General features: G+C 47.6%; 1 protein-coding gene across 2 annotated transcripts in view; it reads left to right on the forward strand.

Moving 5' to 3' along the window:
• The window catches only part of kcnh2b (potassium voltage-gated channel, subfamily H (eag-related), member 2b), a 307,801-nt gene that overhangs the window by 172,771 nt on the left and 113,251 nt on the right, over nucleotides 1–21,779 (forward strand). For both annotated transcript variants that reach the window (XM_042308515.1, XM_042308516.1), the window contains 3 exons: nucleotides 9,853–10,002; nucleotides 19,110–19,592; nucleotides 20,530–20,741. In XM_042308515.1, coding sequence (XP_042164449.1) covers nucleotides 9,853–10,002; nucleotides 19,110–19,592; nucleotides 20,530–20,741 — 845 coding nt within the window. The remainder of the gene's footprint in view (nucleotides 1–9,852; nucleotides 10,003–19,109; nucleotides 19,593–20,529; nucleotides 20,742–21,779) is intronic.

Genomic DNA, 21,779 nt, shown 5'->3' on the forward strand with positions numbered 1-21,779 from the left:
TGAATTTCCACAGTGAAATATTTTTTTAATCAGATTATGAAATGACAGGGAGCCTGGGACCCCGAGGGCACGGAGCTCGACAAGAAAAGTATCATACCTAGGCTATAACAGCAAAATGCATTTCATGTTTTTTATTCTAGTGTGTAAATTATAATCTAGGCTGTTTCGTTCGAAATAATAAAGTAGCCTAGGCAACCATTTGGATCGGTAATGGGTCTTTTCTCGGCAGTTTACAAGATCCAGAAAGGCACATTAGACTTTAGTGTGTATTTGTCAGGCTGTATCAGCGTTAACAGATAGGTCTATACCATTGGAAAATTGCCTTCTTATGCGCTGTTTGTCATGGATCATTATTCCCCCCAAGTAGTCCTGTAATTCATGTGGCCAACAATATGCTCACACATGCCCAGCTATTCAGGCAAGTTTAGCCTGTGCTCTGCCTCCTCTTCATAGCCCCGTACAAACCATCCTAATCTAGCGAGCTCATATTCTGTTTTGCTACAACACTATGTGAACTCGTGAGAGCACAGTGGTTCGTTCGAGGTTCTCCTCTCCGAGCAGCCTTGCGGACCTAGAACCAATAACGCTTCAATAGAACTCGTTTTTATTGGTTGTCAATGACAATGTTTCACCATCCGAGGGACAGGGGGAAAAAATCGCTCTGAAAGTGATCCAAACGATAGCTTTTGTTATCGTTCTCCAGTCTTTTTGTAGTGGTCGTTATAGTGTTAACGTCCCTGGCACTTGAATTATATATTTTTAATTTGTATTATTGTTATCGTCATAGTTATCATCCTTGGTGTGGATGACCCTTTAGGGTTAGGGAAAATAGGATTTTGAATGGAAATACATTTTAGGTCCCCACAAGGGATAGTAAAACGTGTGTGTGTGTGTGTGTGTGTGTATGAGGGAAGTAGTTGTGTGTGTGTGTGTGTGTGTGTGTGTGTGTGTGTGTGTGTGTGTGTGTGTGTGTGTGTGTGTGTGTGTGTGTGTGTGTGTGTGTGTGTGTGTGTGTGTGTGTGTGTGTGTGTGTGTTTGTGTATGTGTGCGTGTGCGTGTGTGTCAGTTTGAGCGAAAGGGAAGATTTCAGTATGAGAGGAAATGGGAGATATTCATTGTCTCTCTTTTTGAGACATCCTCCTTCTGTGTGATGCTTCTGTCATCTCCCAGAGCAACAAAATAACCTCTTTGTCTTTGAGGAAGGATTGAGACCTAAAGTGGATTTATTCCCTCTGTGAGCTGCATTTATTAGTGACGGGTGTCAGCATCATTGAAAATTGAATGTGTGAAACATTTTGGCAGTATATCCTCACTGGTGGCAACAAGGCTGCTTGTGTTACATCACAGCTTGAAGGTGACTGTTCTTTGAATTATTTTACATAGAGCACTTGAGCACTGCTTCACTTGAGAAATGCATTTTTTTTTGCAGTGGCTTTTAGGTAGCTATCCTCTTGGTTGATCTGGGTCGTTGGATAGTTATTGATATACAATGACAATCTGTGCTATGGTGTGTGGCGTGTCCTGCTGGATTGTAGCACCAACCACTGTGTTGTCATTTTCCCTAATGTGTATTTTTTTAAGAGAACGTGTCTTGCTTACTGTTGGCCCATACGACTTTGCACAGACTTAAACATGAACTACTGGCTTTGCTACACCGCTGTTTGCTCGAGGGGTTTGACTGTATACCACTACAATCTTACCCTGGTGCATGTACCGTAGGTTGGCCACTAGAGGGCAGTGTTATCCTTGGAAATACAAAAGCGTCCTAAGAGAACCCAACTAGATCCATCCCATACTGTACTTAGTGATTCTGTGATTCTGGCTCTGCATTGACACAAAATAATTTTTTGGACAAATTCACTTTAAAAGTCACGCCAAGTCTTTTATTCAGTTGACCTCTCGCCTCAGCTCATAGACGCCGTCTATTTTTGTCACCAATTGCCTGTCGAGTCATTAATAAATTAACAGCCTTTCATTAGTGACAATGAACATTGTGTCACTGTCACATACTGTATAATGACTTGATCATGACAACAAAGTGATACGCAAGGACAATCATTTGATTCAAAGTGAAGGATACTTCTTCTTCATCGTCGGTCAATCTTGCCGTCCCCGAGCTCAGCTCTGCCCCCTTGACCCACCCAAAGGAAGAAAAGGAATGTCTAGCTTAATCTGTTATCCTCAATCCACTTGTTCCCTGCTGGAGATTACACGACTAGGCCCTAATCCCACACATCACGGGGCGAAGAGAGCATTTCCTTTTTTGACAGGGGCACAGCGGTAGGTAAGGGTTACCTTGGGGGGAGGCCCAAGCCATGTTGTCAGTTCTCTAATCCCCTCTCATCCCCTGTAAGCTTTCCTAAAATGGACCTGGTATAATCCTCTCCGTACTCTGACCTATCGCCTCTGCAATTCTCGTTGAAATACTCACAGAGTAGGATGGGTTCGACATAGTGGCACCCTTTACGCTGCACGGGTGCCTTCTGTTGGCTAAACGTTTGGCTTCGTTCTGAACGCCATGTTCTCTCAACTTCCTCTTCTCTTCCTCTTCTCATTCTCTTCCTCTTCTCTTTCTTTTCTCTTTGAGGTATGTCAATTCATGGAAGTGCTTAAGAATAGTGATGTATCAACAGAGTGGACCTGTTATGACTTGAGTGAGGACCCAAAAGCGGTTTAACAAAAACAGAGTCCTTTAATGTAAAAACACAGGGAAGACATAGATCCTCTTCAGATGTAGAAAAATGGCAAAATAGACAACCCTCAGAGAGGGCGACAAATGAAACAGAAAGTCCTTCTGATATTTACAAAAGAGTCCCCTTCTTAGCAGCAGAGGAGAATAGCTGGGTTGCGGCGACAGACTGCTGGTCTCTCTGGGTAGGCGCGGGTCGTAGCGGACAGAGGTACCTGATAACACGTAGCATCAGAAGAACAGGCAGATTCCGACAGGATGGGACAAGGGTGAAGCAAACAAGACGACAGTTTGGTTCTGGCATGAGAAACTCAAACGAGAATCTGACAAAGAAAGAAGCAGGAACAGAGAGAGAAATAGAGACCTAATCAGAGGGAAAAAGGGAACAGGTGGGAAAAGAGTGAACGAGGTAGTTAGGGAAGATGAGGAACAGCTGGGGGAAGGAGAGGAAGAGAAGGTAACCTAATACGACCAGCAGAGGGAAACGGAGTGAAGAGAAAGAACAGGAACAAGACATAATATGACAATACATGACAGTACCCCCACTCACCGAGCGCCTCCTGGCGCACTCGAGGAGGAAACCTGGCGGCAACGGAGGAAATCATCGATCAGCGAACGGTCCAGCACGTCCCGAGAGGGAACCCAACTCCTTTCCTCAGGACCGTACCCCTCCCAATCTACTAGGTACTGATGACCACGGCCCCGGGGACGCATGTCCAAAATCTTACGGACCCTGTAGATAGGTGCGCCCTCGACAAGGATGGGGGAAGACGAGCGGGGGGCGCGAAGAACGGGCTTAACACAGGAGACATGGAAGACCGGGTGGACGCGACGAAGATATCGCGGGAGAAGAAGTCGCACTGCGACAGGATTAATGATCTGAGAAATACGGAACGGACCAATGAACCGCGGGGTCAACTTGCGAGAAGCTGTCTTAAGGGGAAGGTTTTGAGTGGAGAGCCATACTCTCTGACCGCGACAATATCTAGGACTCTTAGTTCTACGCTTATTAGCGGCTCTCACAGTCTGCGCCCTATAACGGCAAAGTGCAGACCTGACCCTCTTCCAGGTGCGCTCACAACGTTGGACAAAAGCCTGAGCGGAGGGGACGCAGGACTCGGCGAGCTGAGACGAGAACAGTGGAGGCTGGTACCCGAGGCTACTCTGAAAAGGAGATAGACCGGTCGCAGACGAAGGAAGCGAGTTGTGGGCGTATTCTGCCCAGGGAAGCTGTTCTGACCAAGACGCAGGGTTACGAAAAGAAAGACTGCGTAAGATGCGACCAATAGTCTGATTGGCCCGTTCTGCTTGACCGTTAGACTGAGGGTGAAAGCCGGAAGAGAGACTGACGGAAGCTCCAATCAAACGGCAAAACTCCCTCCAAAATTGAGACGTGAATTGCGGACCCCTGTCCGAAACGACGTCTGACGGAAGGCCATGAATTCTGAAAACATTCTCGATGATGATTTGTGCCGTTTCTTTAGCAGAAGGAGCTTAGCGAGGGGAATAAAATGAGCCGCCTTAGAGAACCTATCGACAACCGTAAGAATAACAGTCTTCCCCGCTGACGAAGGCAGTCCGGTGATAAAATCTAAGGCGATGTGAGACCACGGTCGAGAGGGAATGGGAAGCGGTCTGAGACGGCCGGCAGGGGGGAGTTACCGGACTTAGTCTGCGCGCAGACCGAACAAGCTGCCACAAAACGACGCGTGTCAAGCTCCCGAGTGGGCCACCAAAACCGCTGGCGAATGGAAGCAAGCGTACCCCGAACGCCGGGGTGGCCGGCTAACTTGGCAGAGTGAGCCCACTGAAGAACGGCCAGACGAGTAGGAACGGGAACGAAAAGAAGGTTCCTAGGACAAGCGCGCGGCGACGGAGTGTGAGTGAGTGCTTGCTTTACCTGCCTCTCAATTCCCCAGACAGTCAACCCGACAACACGCCCCTCAGGGAGAATCCCCTCGGGGTCGGTGGAGACTACTGAAGAACTGAAGAGACGAGATAAAGCATCAGGCTTGGTGTTCTTAGAGCCCGGACGATAAGAAATTACGAACTCGAAACGAGCGAAAAACAGCGCCCAACGAGCCTGACGCGCATTAAGTCGTTTGGCAGAACGGATGTACTCAAGGTTCCCATGGTCAGTCCAAACGACAAAAGGAACGGTCGCCCCCTCCAACCACTGTCGCCATTCGCCTAGGGCTAAGCGGATGGCGAGCAGTTCGCGGTTTCCCACATCATAGTTACGTTCCGACGGCGACAGGCGATGAGAAAAATACGCGCAAGGGTGGACCTTGTCGTCAGAGAGAGAGCGCTGAGAAAGAATGGCTCCCACGCCCACCTCTGACGCGTCAACCTCGACAACGAACTGTCTAGAGACGTCAGGTGTAACAAGGATAGGTGCGGATGTAAAGCGATTCTTGAGAAGATCAAAAGCTCCCTGGGCGGAATCGGACCACTTAAAGCACATCTTGACAGAAGTAAGGGCTGTGAGGGGAGCTGCCACCTGACCGAAATTACGGATGAAACGACGATAGAAATTCGCGAAGCCGAGAAAGCGCTGCAGCTCGACGCGTGACTTAGGAACCGGCCAATCAGTGACAGCTTGGACCTTAGCGGGATCCATCTTAATGCCTTCAGCGGAAATAACAGAACCGAGAAATGTGACGGAGGAGGCATGAAAAGTGCACTTCTCAGCCTTCACATAAAGACAATTCTCTAAAAGGCGTTGGAGGACACGTCGAACGTGCTGAACATGAATCTGGAGTGACGGTGAAAAAATCAGGATATCGTCAAGGTAGACGAAAACAAAGATGTTCAGCATGTCTCTCAGGACGTCATTTACTAATGCCTGAAAGACAGCTGGAGCGTTTGCAAGGCCGAAAGGAAGAACCCGGTATTCAAAGTGCCCTAACGGAGTGTTAAACGCCGTTTTCCAATCGTCCCCCTCCCTGACGCGCACGAGATGGTAGTGATGCGGAGAGGGGGGCAACGGAGAACGCGAGCTCTTTTCCCCGAGCTCGGTGACGAAGATCAACCCGTCGCTCTATGCGAATAGCGAGTTCAATCAAGGAATCCACGCTGGAGGGAACCTCCCGGGAGAGAATCTCATCCTTTACCTCAGCGCGGAGACCCTCCAGAAAACGAGCGAGCAAAGCTGGCTCGTTCCAGTCACTGGAGGCAGCAAGAGTGCGAAACTCAATAGAGTAATCTGTTATGGATCGATTACCTTGACATAGGGAAGCCAGGACCCTGGAAGCTTCCTTCCCAAAAACAGAACGATCAAAAACCCGTATCATCTCCTCCTTAAAGTCCTGATACTGGTTAGTACACTCAGCCCTCGCTTCCCAGATAGCCGTGCCCCACTCACGAGCCCGTCCAGTAAGGAGAGATATGACGTAGGCGATACGAGCTGTGCTCCTGGAGTAAGTGTTGGGCTGGAGAGAAAACACAATATCACACTGGGTGAGGAACGAGCGGCATTCAGTGGCCTCCCCAGAGTAACACGGCGGGTTATTGATTCTGGGCTCCGGAGATTCGGAAGCCCTGGAAGTGGCCGGTGGATCGAGGCGGAGATGGTGAACCTGTCTTGTGAGGTCGGAGACTTGGGCGGTCAGGGTCTCAACGGCATGTCGAGCAACAGACAATTCCTGCTCGTGTCTGCCTAGCATCGCTCCCTGGATCTCGACGGCTGAGTGGAAAGGATCCGAAATCGCTGGGTCCATTCTTGGTCAGATTCTTCTGTTATGACTTGAGTGAGGACCCAAAAGCGGTTTAACAAAAACAGAGTCCTTTAATGTAAAAAACACAGGGAAGACATAGATCCTCTTCAGATGTAGAAAAATGGCAAAATAGACAACCCTCAGAGAGGGCGACAAATGAAACAGAAAGTCCTTCTGATATTTACAAAAGAGTCCCCTTCTTAGCAGCAGAGGAGAATAGCTGGGTTGCGGCGACAGACTGCTGGTCTCTCTGGGTAGGCGCGGGTCGTAGCGGACAGAGGTACCTGATAACACGTAGCATCAGAAGAACAGGCAGATTCCGACAGGATGGGACAAGGGTGAAGCAAACAAGACGACAGTTTGGTTCTGGCATGAGAAACTCAAACGAGAATCTGACAAAGAAAGAAGCAGGAACAGAGAGAGAAATAGAGACCTAATCAGAGGGAAAAAGGGAACAGGTGGGAAAAGAGTGAACGAGGTAGTTAGGGAAGATGAGGAACAGCTGGGGGAAGGAGAGGAAGAGAAGGTAACCTAATACGACCAGCAGAGGGAAACGGAGTGAAGAGAAAGAACAGGAACAAGACATAATATGACAATACATGACAGGACCAGTACCGGTTGGAGTCTCGGCTTTACTACTCATCCAGGGTAGCACAATATAGTTGTGTTGCACATCAAATACAGTCTGACAACCAGGCTAGAGTGTGCTGTGGACCAATTGCATGACTCGTATTGTGCCAAACGCACCCAAATCTTGAAAACTAGTCCTGTCAGTGTTAGAACTGCACTAGATTATCGGGTTATAAATGTTGGATTGAGTTCTGTGGCTTTCAGCCAGCTGGCCACATGGATAAGTGAGTTTGTCCCCTGATTACATTCATCTTTCAGGTATTAGCATTGAGAGCTGGGGCTGTATGCCTTGGCATGGTATGGAACAAATTGGCCTCAATGTAACCTAACACATATACTCTTACATATACGTAAATCACTCATGTTCCAGGCATTTAAAGAATCAGGACACACACGTGTAGCCGCCCCACAGACGGCGTCTTAGGGTGGATTAGTCCTTTTAAGTGGGATGAAAAAAAGAGAAAGCGTAGTGAATTGAAGTCAAATCCTCTTCCCGACTCCTCTGTGTGTTTTTAATGTGTGTGTGTGTGTGTGTGTGTGTGTGTGTGTGTGTGTGTGTGTGTGTGTGTGTGTGTGTGTGTGTGTGCGTGTGCGTGTGCGTGTGCGCGCGTGCGCGTGTGCGTGTGCGTGTGTGTGTGCGTGTGTGTGTGCGTGCGTGTGTTTTCCTGAATGTAGCCTATGTGTGTGTGTATGTGTGAGATTTAATTGTATTTTTGTGGAGGGTACAGTGTGTGTGCATTAGTGGCCAGAGAAGGAGATAGGATCTAGTAGGATTACTGTATAAACCCTCATGTCTGTCCGTAATAGATCAATTCATGAAATATTGTATTACATTACATCTTATATATTGGGGTGGGCCAGTAACCCGAAAGGTTGCTGGATCGAATCCCCTGAGCTGACAAGGTAAAAATCTGCTCTTCTGCCCCTGAACAAGGCAGTTAACCCACTGTTCCTCGGTAGGCCGTCATTGTATATTATAATTTGTTCTTAACTGACTTGCCTAGTTAAATAAAGGTTGAATGAAGAAAATAGATCAAATGGTGCTAAGACAAATGAGGGTGCAGTGAGTAGTTACAAAGGCAGTCGCAGCGTAATAACACACTGTCCAACATTACCAGGTTGCTATGTCACACAGTCTGTAACTCCAGATGTAATGTATATCAAATAACTGTAGTTTGTTATGTGTAACTACTGTGTAAAAACAAGTGCCATGTGTCCTCTGATCAGATTGTTAAAATAAAAGCACACATGCGATCTGCAGACACACACACACACACACACACACACACACACACAGACACACAGGGCGTGAGCCAGATGATGGTTGTGTGGGGACCTATAATCCTCAATACAGTTTTCCCTGTTTTTATCCGTGTGGGTGATTACATAGAGGTCCAATCCCTTCCATGGGCCACACTCCTGTGGTGTGATGGCTCAGAGATGAAGGACGGGTGGGCAGGGCGCTAGACTGAACACTCACTCGTGTGCCCACAACACAGTACATTACCCTTTAGACTGCCGTGGCTGCTGTCCACCTTGCTAACCCTGTATGCCAACACCAACCCAGCTCCAGTCACTGACTACCGACCAGGTAAGGGTAAGGGCATCTGGTGAGGTAGGGCAGGATAGGATACGGTTTTAAGAGGAAGGAATAGTGATGATTTGTCTTGGAAGGCTGTTGAGAAATGAGAACCTTGGATTTATGTTTCACACCTGCAGTACAGTTGAAGGCTTCTTGCATAGAATTAGAAATTACAACTAGAAATTAGGAATTCGAAATTAGAGTCATTTTATAGGATCTCTATGGTTCCTTGTAGGTTTGAGGAGGAGCAATTGATATACATGACGTACCGGTGGGGTCACTGGACCGTGTCTTTTTGGTGGGGGTATCAGTTACAACCTTGTTGATGTTTTCATACTTTGAATTAATAAAACAAAGTTGATTGGATGCCTGATTCTTACTGTATTCATGAATGAAGCTTGACTTTGGCTGAATGAGAAACAGACTGGCAAGCGATCCATGTTTCGGAGTGTTTTGGCTGTTTTAACAGTGTAAATACCAGATGCTGTGTTGGTAGAAAAAGGCTTTATGCCTTAACTTCTTTCTGAGCTGATAAAAGTACAGTATTGAAATGTCCACAGGGTTACTGCTGACATCCGCTACAGGCGTTAAAACCCAATCAACATGTTGCATTTCATTTCATTCAACCCTACTGAAACAGTAATTTCATTCAACCCTACTGAAACAGTAATTTCATTCAACCCTACTGAAACAGTAATTTCATTCAACCCTACTGAAACAGTAATTTCATTCAACCCTACTGAAACAGTAATTTCATTCAACCCTACTGAAACAGTCAGTTCATTCAAACCTACTGAAACAGTAATTTATTCAAACCTACTGAAACAGTCACTTATTCAAACCTACTGAAACAGTCATTTATTCAAACCTACTGAAACAGGGCTCTGTAGGTGGACAGCTAGTCTGATTTCATGCTCAGTAAAATCGATTTTTCACACTCTTGTGAAGTGAAATCACTGTGGTTGTCTTATGTAGGAATGTGCTCAAGCAAATCATGCAATGAAGTGAATTTCTATGTGTGTGTTTATGCATTACGCATTCTCTTTTTTCCATCCCACTTAAAAAGACTAATCCACTCTAAAATTCATCCTGCATTTGCAATCCCCTGTATAACCTAAGTCATTTCATATACAGGAGAACATTTGGCAGGGGGAGGGGTGTGTGTGTGTGCATCGTTATGTGTGTCAGTGTATGTGTGTTTATGTTTTGTGTCTCTCTTTCTGTCTCTCTGTCAGGTGTGTGTTTCCTGTGTCTGGTGGATGTGGTGCCGGTGAAGAACGAAGATGGCCTGGTGATCATGTTCATCCTCAACTTCCAGGTCATTTCAGACGACAAACAGCCCAACCAGGACCTCAACCACAAGCTTCCCCCCTGGCTCCCCACAGGTAACCCCAAGCTTCCCCCCATGCTCCCCACAGGTAACCCCAAGCTTCCCCCATGCTCCCCACAGGTAACCCCAAGCTTCCCCCATGCTCCCCACAGGTAACCCCATGCTCCCCACAGGTAACCCCAAGCTTCCCCCATGCTCCCCACAGGTAAGCAACCCAAGCTTCCCCCATGCTCCCCACAGGTAACCCCAAGCTGCCCCCTGGCTCCTTACAGGTAAGCAACCCAAGCATCCCCCTGGCTCCCCACAGGTAACCCCAAGCTGCCCCCTGGTTCCTCACAGGTAACCCCAAGCTGCCCCCTGGCTCCTCACAGGTAACCCCAAGCTGCCCCCTGGCTCCTCACAGGTAACCCCAAGCTGCCCCCTGGCTCCTCACAGGTAACCCCAAACTGCCCCCTGGCTCCTCACAGGTAACCCCAAACTGCCCCCTGGCTCCTCACAGGTAACCCCAAGCTGCCCCCTGGCTCCTCACAGGTAACCCAAACTGCCCCCTGGCTCACAGGTAACCCCCCCTGGCTCCTCACAGGTAACCAACCCAAGCTTCCCCCATGCTCCCCACAGGTAACCCCAAGCTGCCCCCTGGCTCCTCACAGGTAACCAACCCAAGCTTCCCCCCATGCTCCCCACAGGTAACCCCAAGCTGCCCCCTCACAGGTAACCCCAAGCTTCCCCCGTGGCTCCCTACAGGTACAGGATGGCCTCTCCTAATCTGCTCTGATCTCTCCCAATGTCATATTGTAGCTGTTCTCTGAATTGATTTGAATGGAAAACATTCATTTAACCCTTGTCTTAAGGGTCAAAAATGACTATGTTTAACAGCAGAGAAAATCCCCTAAATTATATTTTTTTCAACTTGAAATTTGATGACTTTTCCTAGAGTGACGCCAACATTAGAAAAAGTGAAACATCGCCTTTGTTCATATTTCCATGAAAGCTGTACAGCACCAGGGCACAAAGATTGTTTTAGGGGCATTTTTGACCCGGCAGTTATAAAATAATTTACACACCACAAAAACCACAAAGACACACACACACACAATGAGAAATTGAGATTATGTGTGCTACTGATTGAACTCAGCCAGCAGCTCCTGAAGAGGAAACGCTCCCTAAAACACTTCTGTGAGCAGGCCTTTCTAATCGACCTGGCCCGGGTATCCTGGAAGGACATTGACCTCATCCCGTCTGTTGAGGATGCCTGGTCATTCTTTACAAGTAACTTCCTCACCATTTTAGATAAGCATGCTCCATTTGGTTCACTCCAGACCTGACTGCCCTCGACCAGCACAAAAACATCCTATGGCGGACTGCAATAGCATCGAATAGTCCCCGCAATATGCAACTGTTCAGGGAAGTCAGGAACCAGTACACGCAGTCAGTCTGGAAAGCTAAGGCCAGCTTCTTCAGGCAGAAATTTGCATCCTGTAGCTCCAACTCCAAAACGTTCTGGGACACTGTGAAGTCCATGGAGAACAAGAGCACCTCCTCCCAGCTGCCCACTGCACTGAGGCTAGGTAACACGGTCACCACCGATAAATCCATGATTATCGAAAACTTCAACAAGCATTTCTCAACGGCTGGCCATGCCTTCCGCCTGGCTACTCCAACCTCGGCCAACAGCTCCGCCCCCCCCCCCGCAGCTACTCGCCCAAGCCTCTCCAGGTTCTCCTTTACCCAAATCCAGATAGCAGATGTTCTGAAAGTGCTGCAAAACCTGGACCCGTACAAATCAGCTGGGCTTGACAATCTGGACCCTCTATTTCTGAAACTATCCGCCGCCATTGTCGCAACCCCTATTACCAGCCTGTTCAACCTCTCTTTCATACTTTACTTCCGGCGCCGACAGAGATGGCCGCCTCGCTTCGCGTTCCTAGGAAACTATGCAGTTTTTTGTTTTTTTTACGTGTTATTTCTTACACTAGTACCCCAGGTCATCTTAGGTTTCTTTACATACAGCCGACAAGAACTACTGAATATAAGATCAGCGTCAACTCACCATCAGTACGACCAAGAATATGTTTTTCGCGACGCGGATCCTGTGTTCTGCCTTACAACCAGTGTAACCGAGTGGATCACATGCAGCGACCAAAAAAAAAAAACGACTCAGAAAAAGAGGGAAACGAAGCGGTCTTCTGGTCAGACTCCGGAGACGGGCACATCGTGCACCACTCCCTAGCATTCTTCTTGCCAATGTCCAGTCTCTTGACAACAAGGTTGATGAAATCCGAGCAAGGGTAGCATTCCAGAGGGACATCAGAGACTGTAACGTTCTCTGCTTCACGGAAACATGGCTAACTGGAGAGACGCAATCCGAAGCGGTGCAGCCAGCGGGTTTCTCCACGCATCGCGCCGACAGAAACAAACATCTTTCTGGTAAGAAGAGGGGCGGGGGCGTATGTCTTATGGCCAACGTGACATGGTGTGATGAAAGAAACATACAGGAACTCAAATCCTTCTGTTCACCTGATTTAGAATTCCTCACAATCAAATGTAGACTGCATTATCTACCAAGAGAATTCTCTTCGATTATAATCACAGCCGTATATATCCCCCCAAGCAGACACATCGATGGCTCTGAACGAACTTTATTTAACTCTCTGCAAACTGGAAACGATTTATCCGGAGGCTGCATTCATTGTAGCTGGGGATTTTAACAAGGCTAATCTGAAAACAAGACTCCCTAAATTTTATCAGCATATCGATTGCGCAACCAGGGGTGGAAAGACCCTGGATCATTGTTACTCTAACTTCCGCGACGCATATAAGGCCCTGCCCCGCCCCCTTTCGGAAAAGCTGACCACGACTCCATTTTGTTGATCCCTGCCTACAGACAGAAACTAAAACAAGAAGCTCCCATGCTGAGGTCTGTCCAACGCTGGTCCGACCAAGCTGACTCCACACTCCAAGACTGCTTCCATCACGTGGACTGGGAGATGTTTCGTATTGCGTCAGACAACAACATTGACGAATACGCTGATACGGTGTGCGAGTTCATTAGAACGTGCGTTGAAGATGTCGTTCCCATAGCAACGATTAAAACATTCCCTAACCAGAAACCGTGGATTGATGGCAGCATTCGTGTGAAACTGAAGGCACGAACCACTGCTTTTAATCAGGGCAAGGTGTCTGGTAACATGGCTGAATACAAACAGTGCAGCTATTCCCTCCGCAAGGCTATCAAACAAGCTAAGCGCCAGTACAGAGACAAAGTAGAATCTCAATTCAACGGCTCAGACACAAGAGGTATGTGGCAGGGTCTACAGTCAATCACGGACTACAGGAAGAAACCCAGCCCAGTCACGGACCAGGATGTCTTGCTCCCAGGCAGACTAAATAACTTTTTTGCCCGCTTTGAGGACAATACAGTGCCACTGACACGGCCTGCAACGGAAACATGCGGTCTCTCCTTCACTGCAGCCGAAGTGAGTAAGACATTTAAACGTGTTAACCCTCGCAAGGCTGCAGGCCCAGACGGCATCCCCAGCCGCGCCCTCAGAGCATGCGCAGACCAGCTGGCCGGTGTGTTTACGGACATATTCAATCAATCCCTATACCAGTCTGCTGTTCCCACATGCTTCAAGAGGGCCACCATTGTTCCTGTTCCCAAGAAAGCTAAGGTAACTGAGCTAAACGACTACCGCCCCGTAGCACTCACATCCGTCATCATGAAGTGCTTTGAGAGACTAGTCAAGGACCATATCACCTCCACCCTACCTGACACCCTTGACCCACTCCAATTTGCTTACCGCCCAAATAGGTCCACAGACGATGCAATCTCAACCACACTGCACACTGCCCTAACCCATCTGGACAAGAGGAATACCTATGTGAGAATGCTGTTCATCGACTACAGCTCGGCATTCAACACCATAGTACCCTCCAAGCTCGTCATCAAGCTCGAGACCCTAGGTCTCGACCCCGCCCTGTGCAACTGGGTACTGGACTTCCTGACGGGCCGCCCCCAGGTGGTGAGGGTAGGCAACAACATCTCCTCCCCGCTGATCCTCAACACTGGGGCCCCACAAGGGTGCGTTCTGAGCCCTCTCCTGTACTCCCTGTTCACCCACGACTGCGTGGCCATGCACGCCTCCAACTCAATCATCAAGTTTGCGGACGACACAACAGTGGTAGGCTTGATTACCAACAACGACGAGACGGCCTACAGGGAGGAGGTGAGGGCCCTCGGAGTGTGGTGTCAGGAAAATAACCTCACACTCAACGTCAACAAAACTAAGGAGATGATTGTGGACTTCAGGAAACAGCAGAGGGAACACCCCCATCCACATCGATGGAACAGTAGTGGAGAGGGTAGCAAGTTTTAAGTTCCTCGGCATACACATCACAGACAAACTGAATTGGTCCACTCACACAGACAGCATCGTGAGGAAGGCGCAGCAGCGCCTCTTCAACCTCAGGAGGCTGAAGAAATTCGGCTTGTCACCAAAAGCACTCACAAACTTCTACAGATGCACAATCGAGAGCATCCTGGCGGGCTGTATCACCGCCTGGTATGGCAACTGCACCGCCCTCAACCGTAAGGCTCTCCAGAGGGTAGTGAGGTCTGCACAACGCATCACCGGGGGCAAACTACCTGCCCTCCAGGACACCTACACCACCCGATGCTACAGGAAGGCCATAAAGATCATCAAGGACATCAACCACCCGAGCCACTGCCTGTTCACCCCGCTGCCATCCAGAAGGCGAGGTCAGTACAGGTGCATCAAAGCTGGGACCGAGAGACTGAAAAACAGCTTCTATCTCAAGGCCATCAGACTGTTAAACAGCCACCACTAACATTGAGTGGCTACTGCCAACACACTGTCAATGACACTGACTCTACTCCAGCCACTTTAATAATGGGAATCGATGGGAAATGATGTAAATATATCACTAGCCACTTTAAACAATGCTACCTTATATAATGTTACTTACCCTACATTGTTCATCTCATATGCATACGTTGATACTGTACTCTATATCATCGACTGCATCCTTATGTAATACATGTATCACTAGCCACTTTAACTATGCCACTTGGTTTACATACTTATCTCATATGTATATACTGTACTCGATATCATCTACTGTATCTTGCCTATGCTGCTCTGTACCATCACTCATTCATATATCCTTATGTACATATTCTTTATCCCCTTACACTGTGTATGACAGTAGTTTTTTTTGGAATTGTTAGTTAGATTACTTGCTCGTTATTACTGCATTGTCGGAACTAGAAGCACAAGCATTTCGCTACACTCGCATTAACATCTGCTAACCATGTGTATGTGACAAATAAAATTTGATTTGATTTGATTTGATTTGATTTGATTTTTGATTTGATATTGTCTGAGATCCCCAAGGATTGGAAAGCTGCCGCAGTCATCCCCCTCTTCAAAGGGGGAGACACCCTGGACCCAAACTGTTACAGACCTATATCCATCCTGCCCTGCCTATCTAAGGTCTTCGAAAGCCAAGTCAACAAACAGGTCACTGACCATCTCGAATCCCACCGTACCTTCTCCGCTGTGCAATCTGGTTTCCGAGCCGGTCACGGGTGCACCTCAGCCACGCTCAAGGTACTAAACGATATCATAACCGCCATCGATAAAAGACAGTACTGTGCAGCCGTCTTCATCGACCTTGCGAAGGCTTTCGAATCTGTCAATCACCATATTCTTATCGGCAGACACAGTAGCCTCGGTTTTTCTGATGACTGCCGTGCCTGGTTCACCAACTACTTTGCAGACAGAGTTCAGTGTGTCAAATCGGAGGGCATGCTGTCCGGTCCTCTGGCAGTCTCTATGGGGGTGCCACAGGGTTCAATTCTCGGGCCGACTCTTTTCTCTGTATATATCAATGATGTTGCTCTTGCTGCGGGCGATTCCCTGATCCACCTCTACGCAGACAATACCATTCTATATACTTTCGGCCCGTCCTTGGACACTGTGCTATCTAACCTCCAAACGAGCTTCAATGCCATACAACACTCCTTCCGTGGCCTCCAACTGCTCTTAAACGCTAGTAAAACCAAATGCATGCTTTTCAACCGCTCGCTGCCTGCACCCGCACACCTGACTAGCATCACCACCCTGGATTGTTCCGACCTTGAATATGTGGACATCTATAAGTACCTAGGTGTCTGGCTAGACTGTAAACTCTCCTTCCAGACTCATATCAAACATCTCCAATCGAAAATCAAATCTAGAGTCGGCTTTCTATTCCGCAACAAAGCCTCCTTCACTCACGCCGCCAAACTTACCCTAGTAAAACTGACTAACCTACTGATCTTCGACTTCGGCGATGTCATCTACAAAATAGCTTCCAACACTCTACTCAGCAAACTGGATGCAGTTTATCACAGTGCCATCCGTTTTGTCACTAAAGCACCTTATACCACCCACCACTGCGACCTGTATGCTCTAGTCGGCTGCCCCTCGCTACATATTCGTCGCCAGACCTACTGGCTCCAGGTCATCTACAAGTCCATGCTAGGTAAAGCTCCGCCTTATCTCAGTTCACTAGTCACGATGGCAACACCCACCCGTAGCACGCGCTCCAGCAGGTGTATCTCACTGATCATCCCTAAAGCCAACACCTCATTTGGCCGCCTTTCGTTCCAGTTCTCTGCTGCCTGTGACTGGAACGAATTTCAAAAATCGCTGAAGTTGGAGACTTTTATCTCCCTCACCAACTTCAAACATCTGCTATCTGAGCAGCTAACCGATCGCTGCAGCTGTACATAGTCGATTGGTAAATAGCCCACCCATTTTTACCTACCTCATCCCCATACTGTTTTTATTTATTTACTTTTCTGCTCTTTTGCACACCAATATCTCTACCTGTACATGACCATCTGATCATTTATCACTCCAGTGTTATTCTGCAAAATTGTAATTATTCGCCTACCTCCTCATGCCTTTTGCACACAATGTATATAGACTCTCTTTTTTTTCTACTGTGTTATTGACTTGTTAATTGTTTACTCCATGTGTAACTCTGTGTTGTCTGTTCACACTGCTATGCTTTATCTTGGCCAGGTCGCAGTTGCAAATGAGAACTTGTTCTCAACTAGCCTACCTGGTTAAATAAAGGTGAAATAAAAAAATTTAAAAAAATCCCCATGGTTGGCACAGTTAGAAAGAACAAGCTTGAGCTCCCCTTCCCTCCTCGCAACAAGGGGGAGAGAGGCCTTCTCATCAAAGTTTGCCTTCACCCCCACCACTACTGTAGTTTCTTACCTCGCAAAGAGGAACAAGAATGTGGTCCTCCTGACCACACTGCACAAAACGGCTGAGATCAGTGATCGTGAGGACAGGAAGCCAGCCATCATCCTGGACTACAACCTCAACAAAGGAGGTGTGGACAACATGGACAAGGTGATTGGAACTTACATCTGCAGGAGGATGACTGCCCACTGGCCCCTGGTCATCTTCCATAACATCATTGATGTGTCCTCATACAATGCCTTCGTGACATGGAACATGATCAACCCTAGCCGGATGCCTGATAAACCGAACAAGAGGAGGGTGTTCCTGGAGCTGGAAAAGGCACTTGTAACCCCACACATTCATAGAAGGGAGGGCCTGCCCCGCACAGCAGCCTCTGCAGCGCTTGTGAAAGCTGTTCAGGGGGCTGCTAAATCTTGTCCTGATCCACCTGAGGCTGCCGCTGGGGCAGGCAAGAGGGGGAGATGCCAATTCTGCCCCCCAAAGAAGGACTGTAAAGCAAATACTATGTGCTGCACATGTGAGAAATACATCTGCAAAGTCCATGCACACACACTTGCATACTGTCCAACATGTGCTAATTAGAGTTGATTGATTTATGTTCTTCACGTGTCCCTGATTGAGAACCATATTTAGCCTGTTTCCATTGTGTTTTGTGGGTGGTTGTTTCCTGTTTTGTGTGTTTGTTTCACCTTTCAGGACTGTTTGTTTGTCGTGTTTGTTGTTTTGTCTAGTGTTGCATATTTCATTAAATAATATGAACACTTACCACGCTGCACCTTGGTCCTCCTCTCCTTCCCCAGACGGCAAGCGTTACAAATAAAATCATTCAAAACTACTTTCTGTATCTCTTGGAAAAAATATATATTTACACCTATGCAGTACCTTGATCAATAATAATAATAATAATAATAATAATAAACCTCTACTTTAGTGAAGAAAACAATTTGACCGGTGTGTTGTAATAAAAGCGAGTGGTGTCCACTGATTAAATGCAGTCTTTCTGCATTGTGAAGAGGGAAAACCCAGATATTCACAAAGTTTGTGATGAATGACAGGTTGTTTCTTCACACAAAATAGATTTTGCATTTAAAATTCAATTAAGCTGCTTTATTTTAGGGGTTTACTGAAGGCATGTCATTTTTACCCTTAGGATAAGGGGAGTGTACGGAATGTTAAGACTGCACAGGGGTTAAGTAAAATGCTGAAAAATATACGCTGGACAAAAATATAAACGCAACATGTAAAGTATTGAGCTGTTGCCAGTGAATTAAACGTTAATTTCTCTACCATAAGCCACATTCAATGCAGTTTTAGAGAATTTGGCAGTATGTCACAACCACAGACCACTTGCAACCAAGCCAGCCCAGGACCTCCACATCTGGCTTCTTCACCTGCAGGATCGTCTATGGGGAATTGGGTGGGGTGCTGAGGAATATTTCTGTCTGTAACAAAGCCATTTTGTGGGGAAAAACTCATTCTGATTGCCTGGGCCTGGATCCCCATTGGATGGGCCTGGCTCCCAAGTGGTTGGGTCTATGCCCTCTCAGGCCCACCCATGTCTGCGCTCCTGCCCAGTCATGTGAAATCCATAGATTCATTTATTTAGATTGACTGATTTCCTTATATGAACTGAAATTGTTCCATGTAGCGTTTATGTTTTTGTTCAGTAAAAGTAATCACTCAATTACATTTTTTAAAGATTGTTGGATAATCACTCAATTAAATTGAGTTCAGTTCAGTTTATTGCTCTCTGGTCTCTTCCTCCTTTCCTCTTTCTCACTCACTCTCTTTCTCTCCCTGTCGGCCTTTTTATCACTCTTTTTTACTCTCTCGTTTTACCCCCTCCCACTCTTTCTCCCCCCTCTTTCTCACTCTGTAGGCCGGCCGCGTGGCTTCAAGCTCCGTCTGCCCTCACTTCGTTCCCTCAGCAACAGCAAAGCCTCTCTGGACGACCCAGAGACAGGGCGCCTCCCGGCCCCTGGCTACCCCAGCCACAAGTCCCTGGCTCTGGGAGAGCTGCTCTCCCTGCCCACATTACCTCCGGGGCACAAGAGCTCCAGTAGCGCAGGCAGCAGGAGCAGGCCGGCCCTCCTGTGGCCCGAGGACCAGCGTGGCCTGCTGGGCTCAGAGCCTCCACCGTCCGCCGCCCCCTCCTCGCTGCCCCCCGGCCAGTCGCCATCCCACATCGCCCTCCAGACGCTCAACCCGGACGTCTCTCTGTCCAACTGCAGTCTGTCACACAGTCGCTCCCGCGAGAGCTTCTACAGCATGCGGCGGGCGTCGTCAGTGGATGACATCGAGGCCATGCGGCCGGCGTCAGACCGGAAATACAGCACAGCCCATCCCATCCACAGCAGCACAGGTAGGGAAGGAGGGGTGAGGGTAGGGGGGCATACTCCAAATGGCATTGCATCCTGAGAAAGCAAATGCACACCATCTCCTTTCCTGTATTTGAGCTGGATACCAAACACCCACAAACACACAGAGGTAAAGAGTTTGTGTAGTAGGAATTTGTATGTTGTCCTTTAGAAGCTTTGAAAAACACAAAAGGCACCTACATTGCCTGGTTGTGTTTAACCACAAACATCTTAGCCTGTGCTGTGGCCAACTACTTCTAATGAACAAGAACAAGAAGTTGGCTAAAGCACAAATGGATCTGCCCCCCCCCCTTCGCCTCAGGCCAACCACTTACCTCTCAATGAGCTTTTAATGAGCTTTAATGCTAAATTGTACATTGTAATTAATGAGTTTAATGCTAAATTGTACATTGTAATTAATGAGCTTTAATGCTAAATTGTAATTATTTCATCTCTATGGCCTATTTATTGCCTACCTCCCTAATCTTCTACATTTGCACACACTGTACATGGAGTTTTCTATTGTGTTATTGACTGTACGTTCGTTTATGTGTAACTCTGTGTTGTCGTTTGTGTCACACTGCTTAGCTTTATCTTGGCCAGCTCGCAGTTGTAAATGAGAACTTGTTCTTAACTGGCCTACCTGGTTAAATAAAGGTGAAATAAAAATTAAATTAAAAAAATGAGGTCAATGCATGATTTATGTGATATGTCAAAGTTACAAGCTTATGATGTGGTTCTAATCACACCTGGGTTGAAATCATAAAAATAGTTGTGTGCCAATATGGGCGAGCTTTGACGTTTTGGGACGATTATATTGTTTCCATTGCACCGGGCAAACTCTATCAAGCACAGCTAAAGTACTTGAAACAATTTCAAATAGTGTTTGAACCCAGGTGGTCCTAGTGGTCTGGACAGTCCTCTGACAGCGTGTTCTTTCAGGGGCGGTGAACAACAAGTCCAACATCCTCAACTCCACGTCGGACTCGGACCTCATGCGTTACCGCACCATCAGTAAAATCCCTCAGATCACCCTGAACTTCGTGGACTTCAGGGCGGACCCCCTGATCACGCTGCCCGCGGGGGACATGGACATCATAGCCCCCTGCAAGCTCATCGACCGCACACACCACGTCACCGATAAAGTCACCCAGGTACGAGGGCCGTCCATGTTTGTGTTCAGTGTGTGTAGTAAGCCAAGTGTGTGTGTGGGGGGTGGTGGGTAAGGTACGGTGTGCTTTTGGACTGCAGGGGTTTTCTTCAACTCCTCTGTCTGGGTTTATACTGTGTGTGTTTGCTGAAGCCTGGCATACATCACCCAGGTGGTAGCGTCTCATTGGTGGGGGATGGGGTGAGTTACCCCACAAAGCGCTGGTTTGTAGACCTAGTGAAAACACTTGGCAAATACAATACTAGTGGATTGGTGGTTGAGATCTTGGGTTCCTGCCCTGAGTGGAAACCTGGTGTGGAGGCTTGCTGTTGGCTTTATTGGTGTCGTCAGTGATCCTTGTCTGCGGTGAGCCAGGGTGTGGCTAAGGCCTCAGCACTAGCTAGCTTGATTGAATGAGAAGCGGATGGATGGCGCTCAGATTAAACAGTGACCGAATATTCTGTCGCTATGGCGTTCTCGTGTGCGTTGCAGAATAACATGTAATTGCGTTATAGGGACAGTCATTCACATGATGTGAAAGTGGGGACATGTTCCACAGTTTGACAACTCCTTTTTAATTATCTTTGTTGCACAGAGATTGAATTGACTCATTAAGGGGCGTTGTAGTATGAAGTAGAGGGGAAATGGGATGGGTAAAGGACAAGCATAGACAGAATGATGGAGAGCTGAGCAAGGGAAGAGAGTGGCTTCGTGACCTTATCCAGAGAATCTAGTTAGTGCATTCATCTAAGTGAGACAACCACATGTCTCAGTCATGGTAGCTATCAGTAAATCAGCTAAGTCTGTGCTAGTAGGATCAGTTAAGTGCGAGTGTTAGTTAGTTGTTGTTTTGGGGCGGTGAGGGGGGGCTGCTGTGGGATGGATCAAGATACTTCATGATCTCTCTCTCTCTCTCTCTCTCTCTCTCTCTCTCTCTCTCTCTCTCTCTCTCTCTCTCTCTCTCTCTCTCCTCTCTCTCTCTCTCTCTCTCTCTCTCTCTCTCGTATGGGTACAATATGCAGGCACATCCATTATATCCACA

The sequence above is a fragment of the Oncorhynchus tshawytscha genome, linkage group LG29 (assembly GCF_018296145.1).
Source record: "Oncorhynchus tshawytscha isolate Ot180627B linkage group LG29, Otsh_v2.0, whole genome shotgun sequence".
NCBI lineage: Eukaryota > Metazoa > Chordata > Actinopteri > Salmoniformes > Salmonidae > Oncorhynchus > Oncorhynchus tshawytscha.